At 51.2% G+C, this 11,745-nt stretch overlaps 2 protein-coding genes across 2 annotated transcripts; both read left to right on the top strand.

Moving 5' to 3' along the window:
* Positions 1-7,128: 7,128 nt before the first annotated feature.
* Positions 7,129-8,835, top strand: LOC142827701 (uncharacterized). The gene is made up of 2 exons (XM_075923180.1): positions 7,129-8,318; positions 8,732-8,835. The coding sequence occupies exons 1-2, from the start codon at positions 7,244-7,246 to the stop codon at positions 8,833-8,835; spliced, it is 1,179 nt and encodes a 392-aa protein (XP_075779295.1). The 5' UTR covers positions 7,129-7,243.
* An 11-nt stretch (positions 8,836-8,846) lies between these two features.
* LOC142827821 (uncharacterized) lies at positions 8,847-11,476 on the top strand. The gene is made up of 2 exons (XM_075923809.1): positions 8,847-10,774; positions 11,097-11,476. The coding sequence occupies exons 1-2, from the start codon at positions 8,933-8,935 to the stop codon at positions 11,232-11,234; spliced, it is 1,980 nt and encodes a 659-aa protein (XP_075779924.1). The 5' UTR covers positions 8,847-8,932; the 3' UTR covers positions 11,235-11,476.
* The last annotated feature ends 269 nt before the right edge of the window (positions 11,477-11,745 follow it).

Genomic DNA, 11,745 nt, shown 5'->3' with positions numbered 1-11,745 from the left:
ACAAAAAGGCACTCCTGCCTAAAGTGTCCTTCCTGTTCTCACTCAAAATGGTTTTCCCTCAGGGTCATGGTTAGCTGTTCTTTCTCTGGGGCTGTGAGTGTTCCTGGTGGCACATCTCCTTTCCTGGGGACCTCACACTTTCTCAGCTTGGTGGCTGGGCTTCAGTCCCTGGACAGAGGTGAAGTGAAGAGGAGTGACTAGTTCAGCAATGTTCAGCCTGCCTTCCTATCCTGTCCTCTATTAAACATCATTGTCTGGAGTTTGGATGCCCTGATCCTAGATGTCAGAGAGGCTGGGCTCTCTGCTGCTACAAAATTCTCCATCGGGATACAGCCTCCACTTGATGATGCTTTACCCATTCTTTCCCTTCACCTGGGAGAGAATTTGGATGAACTTCTCCTGCAAGAAGCTTCTGCTACTGAAAGTCCTGTCTGTTTCTCAATGTCTAGCCAATAGCAACACTAAATCTTTCAGGTATTGTGCCTCTGCCAAGAGCTGGACTTTTGTTGGACACTTGTCTTTCCTGATTCGTTGGCAGAGAGTCTTGGAATTGAGGTCCATGTAGCCCCTAAAGGCTGCTTGGGATCTTGACAGCTATGGGCAGCTTAGGTGGGTCCCATCAAATATGGGTTGAGGAGTGTGACCAGTGTTTCTGCAGCCAGCACGTTGTGGTCACAACCTGCTCAAATATTTGCAAGAAGGCTTCCCGTTTATCCCTAGCTCCCATTTTCTCATGTGAGAGGTGCAGGGCAACATGCAGGGGAGAGGGATGCATCACCTGAAGTCTTGGTGCTGAGGCATTAGATGTTTTCTGGAGCTGCAGGAACATTACTACATACTGGATTAGGTGTTCCTGTTGCTTCTGGTGCTGGGTTACTGCTTTCAAAGTAGCTGCTGGGCAATTATCTGTTGCAGTAGCTGATCTTGTTCCTGCTGTTGCTGAGCCACTGGCTGTTGCTGGTTCCTTACCATAAGTTTAAGCAGGATTTCTGCATCATTTGATGGGGTCAGTTAGTTGGTACGTCTCTTGTCCTTCTAATGGAACTTGGTCTCTCTTTGTGTTAGGTTTGATGTTTGAGCTTGACAGTGCCAGCCAGTAGCAAGAGTCAGTAGCTGCACTGCCCAGCAGTGAGAGCCTGCCACTTTGCCTAGTGGCAATTGTCTATTGCTGCCAGTAGGGAACCCAGGATTTCCCTGCTCCAATGGATTCCATCCCAGGGACCCATGAGTGGCCAGTCAGATATGTGGCCTGGGAGGGGATGCTACCAAGACTGGTCCCTGGGGAACCTTCTAATGTGTGCTCAGTGTTCTCCAATGTCATGGTGTGTGTGGGTGGGAGGAGTGGAGGCTCTTCACTTTCAATCCTGGTCCCCCATTTCCAACCTCTACCAGAGTCTTTGGTGGCTCTGCAGGAGGGTCTGGTGCAGGCAGTGTGAAGCTCTGCAGACTCTCTGGGACCACTGCAGGATTGCTTCCAGGTCCTGTCCACCCCTTCTAATCTAGGATGCTTCCTTTTGAGCTCTTCCTCTACGGTGGGCCTGTCCAGCAGCTGTGGCTAGCCAGGGTCTTTTGGGACCAAACTTTTGGTTCTCCTGTGTGGGCCTATGTACCCCGTTATTCTATGACACAAAAGGAAGTCTTTAGTGAGTTTTTACATGATGGTAGAATAAACAGCACTACCAAACAGTCATCCATCATAAAGAATGTCAACATCTACATCTGTGGTAATTTCAGAGAAGAGAAATAAAGTCACTGGAATAGAACTATTCTGAATAAAAATGTCCCCTTCTTGGCAAACAAATAGCAAAGGTTTGCTGAGCATAGTGGTGAATCTTTTTTGTAGTTTTGTTTTCTAATGAAGGAAGAAATTGATCGTGTGGCAGTGTTATATTGCATTGAAATGATTTCTACATCAAATTGTAGAAAAGCATATGAAGATAGAATGTTTTAGTGAGAAAGCACTAACTAAAGATACATATCAAAGAGGATTGATGGGGCAGATGGAAATGGCATCAATATCAGTAGCCAAATAAATGGAGATTATTGAAGGATTTTTAATGTAATAGACAGCACTGTCATTTTAATTCCTCCTTTCCAGAGCCAGTCAGTCATATCTATAGTGTTTTACATTCTGGTAGAAAGAGATGGATGCCTAGCATTTATATTAGGTAGAATTTGAGTCAGACTAATCTCAAATTGAACCAGAAGAGGTTCTGGCCAAAGTCCAATGGTCATCCTAACCTCAGATTAAAATCTGTCCCAAAGTTAAAATCAAACAATACATGTTGTATATTCTGTCTGGGTGAGGCCTTTAGATGCCATGAGGCCCTTATATGTTTGCCAAACAAGAGCCCTCACCATGGATTATTGATTTTCAGGATTTCAAGAAAGTAGTTCCCTTAGCTCCAAGTCTTGGTCCTAAATCCTAAATGGGATAGTATCCCAATAGCATTCTTAGGCAAGGATCTTATTGAGCATAAGAACATTTGGCTGAATGCTAAATAGAGGGCTGGACACCAGGGATAAATAAGTCCAATGAAACCAACATGATGAGAGTATTATTTCTTCTCCCTATTCTTTGTGCTTGGGGGTCAGAATTAAACAACCAGATCCAGTAGTTTATCCAAGACTATAATCAGTTTTTCTGAGCCATATTCCTTCTGATACATTCCAGAAAAGAATTAAAAAAATCTGAACATAAGAATCCATCTGATCATAGGTTCATCTACCACAGTATCTTTTTTTTGACAATGGCCAGTGCCAGATTCTTCAGAGGAAATGAACAGAACAAGGGAATTATCAATTGTTCAATCCCAGTCTGACAATCAGACATTTAGAGATACTCAGAGCATAGGATTATGTCTCTAACCACCTTGGCTAATAGCCATGCTGCACCTATCCTCCATGAACTTATTGAATTAGTTTTTGAACACTTGTATACTTTTGGCAATCACAATATCCATTAGCAATGAGTTCAACAAGTTACCTGTACATTGTGAAAAATACATGCTTATGCTTATTTCAAGCCTGATGCCTATTCATGTCATGGGGTGACCGCTGATTCTTATGTTATGTGCTTCCCTATCCATTTTCTTTCCATCATTCATGATTTGATAGACATTTAATATACCCCCCTTAATCTTTGCTTTCCTAAAATGAGAAGTCCCAGTCTTTTTAATTTCACCTCATGTGGAAGCTGTTCCACATCCTTAATCATTCATTTTTCCATTTCTAATATAACTTTTTAGAGATGGGGCAACAAGAACTGTATGCTGTATTCAAGGTGTGAACATCCCATGGACTTATATAGTAGCATTATGATATTCTCTGTCATATTATCTATCCCTTTCCTAAAATTTTGTTAGTTTTTTGATTGCCATTGTACGCTTAGCAACTATTTTCAGAGAATTATTTGACATCTAGAACTCTTTTTTGAGTAGTACCAGCTAATTTAGAACACATCATTTCACAAGTATAGTTAGATTATATTTTCCAATCTGTATTGCTTTGCATTTATGAATATTGAATTTCATCTGCCATTTTGATGCTCAGTCACTTAGTTTTTTGAGACCCCTATGTAAGTCTTCACAATGTTCTTAGGACTTACCTACATTGAGTAATTGTGTATTGTTTGCAGACTTTGCTACTTGACTATTTATCAGTTTTTCGTGATTATATATGGTATATTAAGCAGCATAGGTCCTACTACTCATCTTTGGGAGATTCTGTATTTAGCTCCCTCCACTGTGAAAATTATCTATTTATTTCTACCTTTGTTTCCTGTCTTTTAACCATTTACTGATCCATGAAAGGACTCTTATGCCATGACTACTTACTATGCTGAAGAGTCTTCAGTCAAATGTATTGTGAAAGTACAAATACACTATGTCCATTGAATCACCTTCGTATACATTTGTTGAGAATTCTGGTAGATTTCTGAGGCATGACTTCCCATTGCAAAAAAATCTTGTTGATGCTTCCCTAACATATTGTGTTCATCTTATAAGTACTGAATCTCAGCAATTTTATATCTAGCCACCTACTTCAATTTGTGGTTAATTACATCAGCAGTTTTGTTGACCCTTGGACTTTATCTACACTAAAAAACACACACACACCAAAAAGAAAAAAAAAGTGTTCTCAACTCGTTAGCTCCTGTGAGGTAAAATCCTATGAAGATAAAATATTAGTGATGACAAGGGTTTGTAGTTTTCATGAGTTAGCATGTTGCATTAAAGACTATGAGCAAGTCTAGACTTTTACATTAGCTACTAATTTTCTGAAAACTTCAAGCCTTTCTCTTCACTGAATTGTTACTTTGAGTTAGTTCGTTTGAGCGTAGAACACATTTTTGTGTAGTGAAGAACATGAATTGCAAAGACCCGATGTGGAAGCTTATGGAATAGAAATCACATGCCATGAATTCTGCTGTCTCTGAGTTCATTTCCCTTAGCCGTCTCATCCCCCATGATGCTGCGAAGGGATACTAAAGGCCCCAGTTCATCCAACAATAAAACCTCAGCACCTCACTTCACTGCTCAGCTATAGACAGCAAACAAGCTATGGAGAAGAAGTAATTTAAACAAACACTCCTCCTTCTCTCATCTAGTAAGATATATAATATGATGCAGCAAGAATGACGGACGACCACATTTATTATGGGAACACTGATTTTTATTTCAATAGTTTGGCACATTCATAAGAAATAGCTTAAATATCATTATATGAAAAATCCGATATGCTGAATTGTAATACTGTTTGACAGAGTCTTGAACTCTGGTGAAGAGCAGACTTTTAAATCTTGTAATCCTACTACCATTTACTTGGTGGGCTGTATTATCTGATGGAATCTCTGCCAGATGAGGGTCTCTTTATTTGACCTTAATTTTCCTGTTACCACCTACAGCTTTAACTCATGAAGCCAAAAATTCCCTTGGCTGCTCTCCAGGAGCTTCTGGGCCTTATTCTGTGTAAATTCAGAATAATTCTACTGAGTTCAGACTCCATTCTCTCCCAACTTTTTTCTCTTTAAATCTTAGGCCTAGTTCTGCCTTTCTATAGTTTAGGGGGATTTCTCAGTTGCTGAGACTGAGACTGTTACTAATTTTGAACTCTTATGGCTGCATGTTTCTTACAGTTCTCTTTTGTTCCATGAAATGTTATAGCTCCTGTCCATAGCTTGCATTTTTCTGCGCTGTGTGTTGTCCTTTGCCATGATACCAGCAGGAAACTACTGTGACTAAGTCTTATGTAGCTGAAGGTATATCTATGTAGCAAACAAACTCCTGCAATAGAAAGTCTCACAGCCTGAATCAACTAATGCAGGCTCTTAGGGCTTGCACCATGGGGCTAAAACCAGTAGAGTAAATGCTGACATTTGGACTTCAGCCTGGACCCTCTCCCCCCTACCCGGTCTCTAAGTTTTGGAGTTTGTCTCCAGCCTGAGTCCGTATGTCAACACTAATAGCTTTTAGTCCCACAGAGTGAGCCTCATGAGTCAGTCAGTTGACCCAGGCCCTGAAGCATGTCTACACTGAAGTTAGACATCTGTGGTTAGCTCATGCCAACTGAGTTGGGCTCATGGGGCTGTTTAATTGTAGTATAGATGCTTTGACTTGGGCTGCAGCCCAGTCTCTAAGATTCTCCCACCTTTCAGGAGCTAGGGACCATGCTCTAGCCCAAACCCAAATGTCTACACTGCATTTTAACATCCTTAGCCTGAGTCCCACAAGCTTGGCACAGGCCAGCTGCAGGCTTCTAACTGTAACGTAGACATAACCTGAGACTTGCCGCTGAAGATCTATTTTTTCTGTGTAGATTGCTGACATGACCAGGGTCTCTTGGATAGGTAAACTTCTATACTTCTTAATTGCAGGCAGAGCACTTTAGAAGACAAGTTCGTTTTGGCTCTTTCCCAGTTAGACTTGGGTGAATGGCACAAAAGCATTACTAGGAATATTTGTTCAAATATTTAAGTGAATGTGCTTCCCCACCTCTTTTGTGTTTACTCTCCACAAACATCTGAGCAACTGAGACTTAAGAGGCAAATGTTCAAGGAAATGAATGTTAATCACCTAATTTGCATATCTGTGGCAATGGCTTTTATATTAGCGTATGTGAGCTGCAAGTGTGTGTGCTGTCATCCAGTCAAATAACAATACTGCATGACTTTTGTTTCTCAGCTAATCAAAACATCTTGACTGCCAAATACTGAAAACTAACAGAAACCCCTTGGTGAGCAATTCATTGTATAACACTTGTGTGACGGGGCAGCCCCGCCCTCGGCGGAGAGCCCCGCACCGGCCGCCCTGTACAGCGGGAGGCGGAGCGCCCCCCGCCGCTGCCCGCGGTGTTCGGCGGCGGCGAGGAACGCGTTGGCCTCCGACGCGCCGGAGGACGTCATCCGGGCGCGCCGGAGCCTAGGCCCCGTTGCCCCGGCAACGGACAGACGCCCCGGCGCGGAGGGCGGGGGCGGCGCAGGACGCCGGGGCCGCGCCCCCGGCGCCAACTTTAAAATGGGACCGCGGCCCCAAGGGAAGGGGGGGGCAGCCGACCGCGGGGGGAGGACAGCGCCGTGGAGAGCGGCGCAGAGCAGCGCAGCGCAGCGCGGCTCCGCACCCCGCCGCACAGCCCCACACCGGACAGGGGAGCAACGCCGAGGCAGCGGACCACCCCCAGGCTCGCGGGTACCCCTGACGGCGGCGAACTGGTGAGCTCGGGAGCACGAGGGGAAGGAAGCAGCCCAGGGCAGAGTCAGGGATGACTGGTGGGCTGGCGAGTTAAGGGGTCGAACCCCGTCAGCCGGGTTCGGGTCACTTGGACCAGAACCCTTAGGGCCCTGGGCTGGGGCCCGTGAGAGTGGGCGGGCCCGGGCCCCCCTTCCCCTCCTGCGTTGTTGCGGGGGGGAAACCGAAGACGAAAGCACGGAAAAGACTAGCCGAGGGAGCTCGAGACTCAAGGACCATAGCGAGCCCTCTGGGCAAACGCCGCGGGGCGGCGTGGGGGCGTCACAGATGGTGGAGAATGTGGGTATAGTGGGGATCCTACCCCGGATGTAAGGGGCGATTAGATTAAAAAAAAAAAAAAAAAAAAAAAAAAAAAAAAAAAAAAACACCTACTCACGAACCCAGCCCCCCCCCTAGGAAGGGAAAGGGGGTGTGAGAAGGCTTAGGGAGCACTAACAGGGGGGTGTTTTGTGGTGTTTTGCGGAAAAAGGGGACTGAGAACTGCACCGGGACACGCCATGGATCCGGCGCAATTCATGGAGTGGGTCAAGGAGACCCAAAGGCAAAACCAACAGCAGCAGTCAGCCTTAATCCAGCAGCTCACCACCCAGCAACAAGAGCAGCAAAAACAACTGATCCGGGAGGTAGCCGAGCAAATGAAGGCGCAACAGGAAGAGTGGATGAGACGATATCCACCGGCAATGGTGACCCCCCTGAGTCCAGCGTGCCCCGAAGAGGAGGGGCCAGCCGGAGAGGGGGAGGTGGTACGCCTGCCCATACGGCTAACTAAGATGGGGCCGGCTGACGATCCTGAGGCATACCTCGCCACCTTTGAGAGGGTGGCGACGGTAGCTCGGTGGCCAGAATCCCACTGGGCTACAATACTGGCCCCATACCTAACGGGCCCGGCTCAGTTAGCATATAGGGGTTTAAGTGACCGCGAGGCCCTACATTACTACCGATTGAAGGAGGCCATACTCGACCAAATGGGGATCACGCCTGAGACGCACCGCCAGAAGTTCCGGGGTGAACCCTACAGCGCCGAGGTTCGCCCCCGGGCCATGGCCCAGAAGCTAAGAGAGGCCGCATGGCGCTGGCTGGAGCCTGAGCAACACACGGGGCCCCAGGTGGCAGAACAAGTCGTCCTGGAACAATTCGTCAACATCCTCCCCGCCGGCGGACAGCGATGGGTCCGCAGACACCATCCCTCCACCCTCCAGGAAGCCGTGGAGTTGATGACAGACTATGAGGCCGCCGAACGGGCCGACGGGCGCGACCGCGGGCGGAAAGCCACCCCCTCACCGCGTCTCGACATCGGACGGGGAGTCCAAAGGAGAAGGAGCCCAGAGAGGGACGGGCCGCGGAGATGGGCCGCCGCAGCGAGGCCAGCGCGGGGCGAGGAGGGGCCACGGGAGGCACCGCAACCCCGGCCTGAACCCCCCCGGCGTCAGAGGCCGGGCACCCCACCTCCGGCCCGCGGGACCTGCTTCCGCTGTGGCCAAGAGGGGCACTTCATCCGGGACTGCCCCTATATGGACTGCTCCTACGCCCAGGCCTTGGCGGGGGCCGAACCTGAGGCCAGCGACGGGCAAGGTAGGATATTAAGGACCGTAGGGATAGGGGGTAAGACGGTGGTAGCCCTTGTGGACTCTGGCTGCAGCCAGACGATTATAAGAGCCGATCTACTCCCGGAGGGAGGACCACGGGGCCCGCCGGTCTGGGTGCAGTGCGTACACGGCGATTCCCACCAATACGCTACTGCGTGGGCCCAGATATCGGATGGGGACCGCCAAGAGTGGTGCTACGTGGTGGTCGCCCCTAGGCTAGTGTACCCCGCGCTCCTAGGACGGGATTGGCGGGGCTTCCGCCGGGCCCTGAACGCATGGCGGGAACGAGGGCCTCCCCAGAGAGAGGAGGGTATGATCGGGGACCCCCGCCCCGGCCCACGAGAGGGCGAGGCAGAAGGACCGCGAATACTGGAGCTAGCGGATGGTGACTTTATACAGGAACAGCGGGAAGATCCGTCACTCCGACATGCATGGAGTGCCGCCCGGGATCCGCAGGACGAGGACGCTCCCCAGGCCGACAGGCCGACCAACCCCTACTTTGAGGTACGACACGATCGGTTGTACCGGGTGGACGGGGGGCAGGGGGGCGATTCAGGGGTCGAGCAGTTGCTGGTGCCAAAAAGGTACCGACAACGCCTCATGGAGCTAGCCCACGCTAACCCCTGGGCCGGGCACCTGGGGGCAGAAAAGACTGTGCAGCGTATCATTCGGCGGTTCTATTGGCCGGGCATCTTCCGCGAAGTACAGGACTTTTGTGGCTCCTGCCCCGAGTGCCAAAAGGTTAGGCCGAAGGGGGTACCCAAAGCCCCCCTGGTGCCGTTGCCCGTGGTGGGAGTGCCCTTCGCGAGGGTCGCCATGGATATAGTCGGCCCGTTGGATAAATCCAAAACCGGGCACCAGTATATTTTGGTGCTATTAGACTATGCAACACGATATCCGGAGGCCATCCCGCTCAGAAACGTGCACGCCAGCACCCTTGCTGCGGAACTCGTGAAGATTTTTGCCCGAGTGGGGCTGCCGGAGCAGATTCTAACCGACCAAGGCACTAACTTCACCTCGAGACTGATGAACGAGTTGTGTAAGTTGTTGCGGATCGAGCGGCTGAAAACGGCCATCTACCACCCCCAAACAGACGGGTTAGTAGAACGTTTTAATCGAACGCTAAAGGAGATGCTAAGGAAGTTTGTAGGGCAGGAGCCCCGGGATTGGGACGCGTTGTTGCCAGCGCTTCTGTTCGCGATACGGGAGGTGCCCCAATCCTCTACAGGATTTTCCCCGTTTGAACTATTGTTCGGCCGACACCCGCGGGGGATACTAGACATTATTCGTGAGAATTGGGAGGAACAGGGGACCCGAGTGCAGGGGTCGGTACAGTATGTCCTGAACCTCCGGGAAAAGCTGCACAGGCTAGGGGAGTTCGCGAAAGAGAACCTGGAGCAAGCCCAAGCCAAGCAAGCCCGGTACTATAACCAGGGAGCTCAGTTGCGGGTGTTCGACCCGGGTCAACGGGTCCTCGTGCTGTTGCCGACCCCCGGCTCGAAGTTGTTGGCCAAGTGGCAAGGGCCCTTCGAGATCCTGAGGCGTGTAGGGGACGTCGATTATGAGGTTAAAGTGTCAGGGAGGAAGAATGACACACGCATTTACCATATTAATCTCTTGAAAGCCTGGAAGCAACGGGAGGCCTTCTGGATCAACCCAGTGCCCCCCGACCCGGAGTTAGGACCCGGGGACCTCGACGGGGCAACCCCGCCCCAGGCCTTCCCCACAGGAACCGACCTAACCGAGGCCCAGAGGAATGACCTGGAGGAGCTGCTACGGACCTTCGGGGATGTCCTGACGGCCGAGCCGGGGCAAACCACCCTCATCCACCACCACATAGAGACGGAACCCCGGAAGACGGTGTGTGAACGAGTACGGCCCGTGCCCCGGCGGATGTGGGAGACGGTGCGAGGGGAGGTGCAGAAGATGCTCCAGTGGGGAGTCGTGGAGGAATCCTTCAGCGAATGGCGCAGCCCTATAGTGCTCGTCCCGAAGCCCGACGGATCACTACGATTCTGCATCGACTTCCGTAAAGTCAATGCGCAGTCGCGCTTCGATGCCTACCCCATGCCACGGGTCGATGAACTGCTAGACCGGCTCGGAGGCGCCCGGTACCTGTCCACTTTGGATTTGACCCGAGGATACTGGCAGATTCCCCTGACGCCGGCCTCCCGAGAGAAGACGGCCTTCTCGACCCCATTTGGGCTTTACCATTTTACACGAATGCCCTTCGGGCTACATGGCGCCGCCGCGACGTTTCAGCGCCTTATGGACCGGGTACTGAGAGAACAGGGAAGATGGGCGGCCGCCTACATCGACGACATCGTCGTGTACAGCCAGACATGGGGCGAACACCTCCAACACGTAGGGGCCGTGCTACAGGCTCTGCGGGAAGCCGGGCTGACGGCGAACCCACGAAAGTGCCGCTTCGGGGAAAAGGAGGTAGTCTATCTGGGGTATGTAGTGGGAAGGGGTCAAATACGTCCCGTGGTAGAAAAGGTTGAAGCCTTGAAGAGCTACCCCCCACCCAAAACAAAGAAACAGGTGCGCCAGTTTCTCGGGTTAGCCGGATACTATCGGCGTTTTATCCCAAACTTCGCGACGATAGCAGCGCCGCTAACGGACTTAACTCGGGCCGCGATGCCCCAGAAGGTGGGCTGGTCGACAGAGTGCGAGGTAGCCTTTCAGAGGTTAAAGGAAAGTTTAAGTCGCGACCCCGTATTGGCCCAACCTGACTTTAACCTCCCCTTTACGGTCCTAACAGACGCCTCCGAGACGGGGATTGGGGCGGTCCTCTCGCAGGGTGAAGGAGAGGAAGAACACCCGGTGGTGTACATCAGTCGCAAGCTCTTCCCACGGGAGCGTCGCTACTCGACCATTGAGAAGGAGGCCCTTGCGGTAAAGTGGGCCTTAGACATGTTAAGATACTATCTTTTAGGGGGACGGTTCAAGGTGGTCACGGACCACGCCCCACTCCGGTGGATACAAACTATGAAGGACGCGAACCCGCGCCTGATGCGGTGGTACCTGGCCCTCCAGCCATACGCCTTTGACGTGGCCCACCGACCTGGCGCGCAGCATCAAAATGCGGACTTCTTTTCGAGAAGGTACGAGGCAGACTCGGAAGAAGAGGGAGGGCAGTTAAAGGGGGAGGTGTGTGATGGGGCAGCCCCGCCCTCGGCGGAGAGCCCCGCACCGGCCGCCCTGTACAGCGGGAGGCGGAGCGCCCCCCGCCGCTGCCCGCGGTGTTCGGCGGCGGCGAGGAACGCGTTGGCCTCCGACGCGCCGGAGGACGTCATCCGGGCGCGCCGGAGCCTAGGCCCCGTTGCCCCGGCAACGGACAGACGCCCCGGCGCGGAGGGCGGGGGCGGCGCAGGACGCCGGGGCCGCGCCCCCGGCGCCAACTTTAAAAT

Source organism: Pelodiscus sinensis, chromosome 3 (genome assembly GCF_049634645.1).
Source record: "Pelodiscus sinensis isolate JC-2024 chromosome 3, ASM4963464v1, whole genome shotgun sequence".
Taxonomy (NCBI): Eukaryota; Metazoa; Chordata; order Testudines; family Trionychidae; genus Pelodiscus; species Pelodiscus sinensis.
This window is presented reverse-complemented; position numbering and strand designations above follow the sequence as displayed.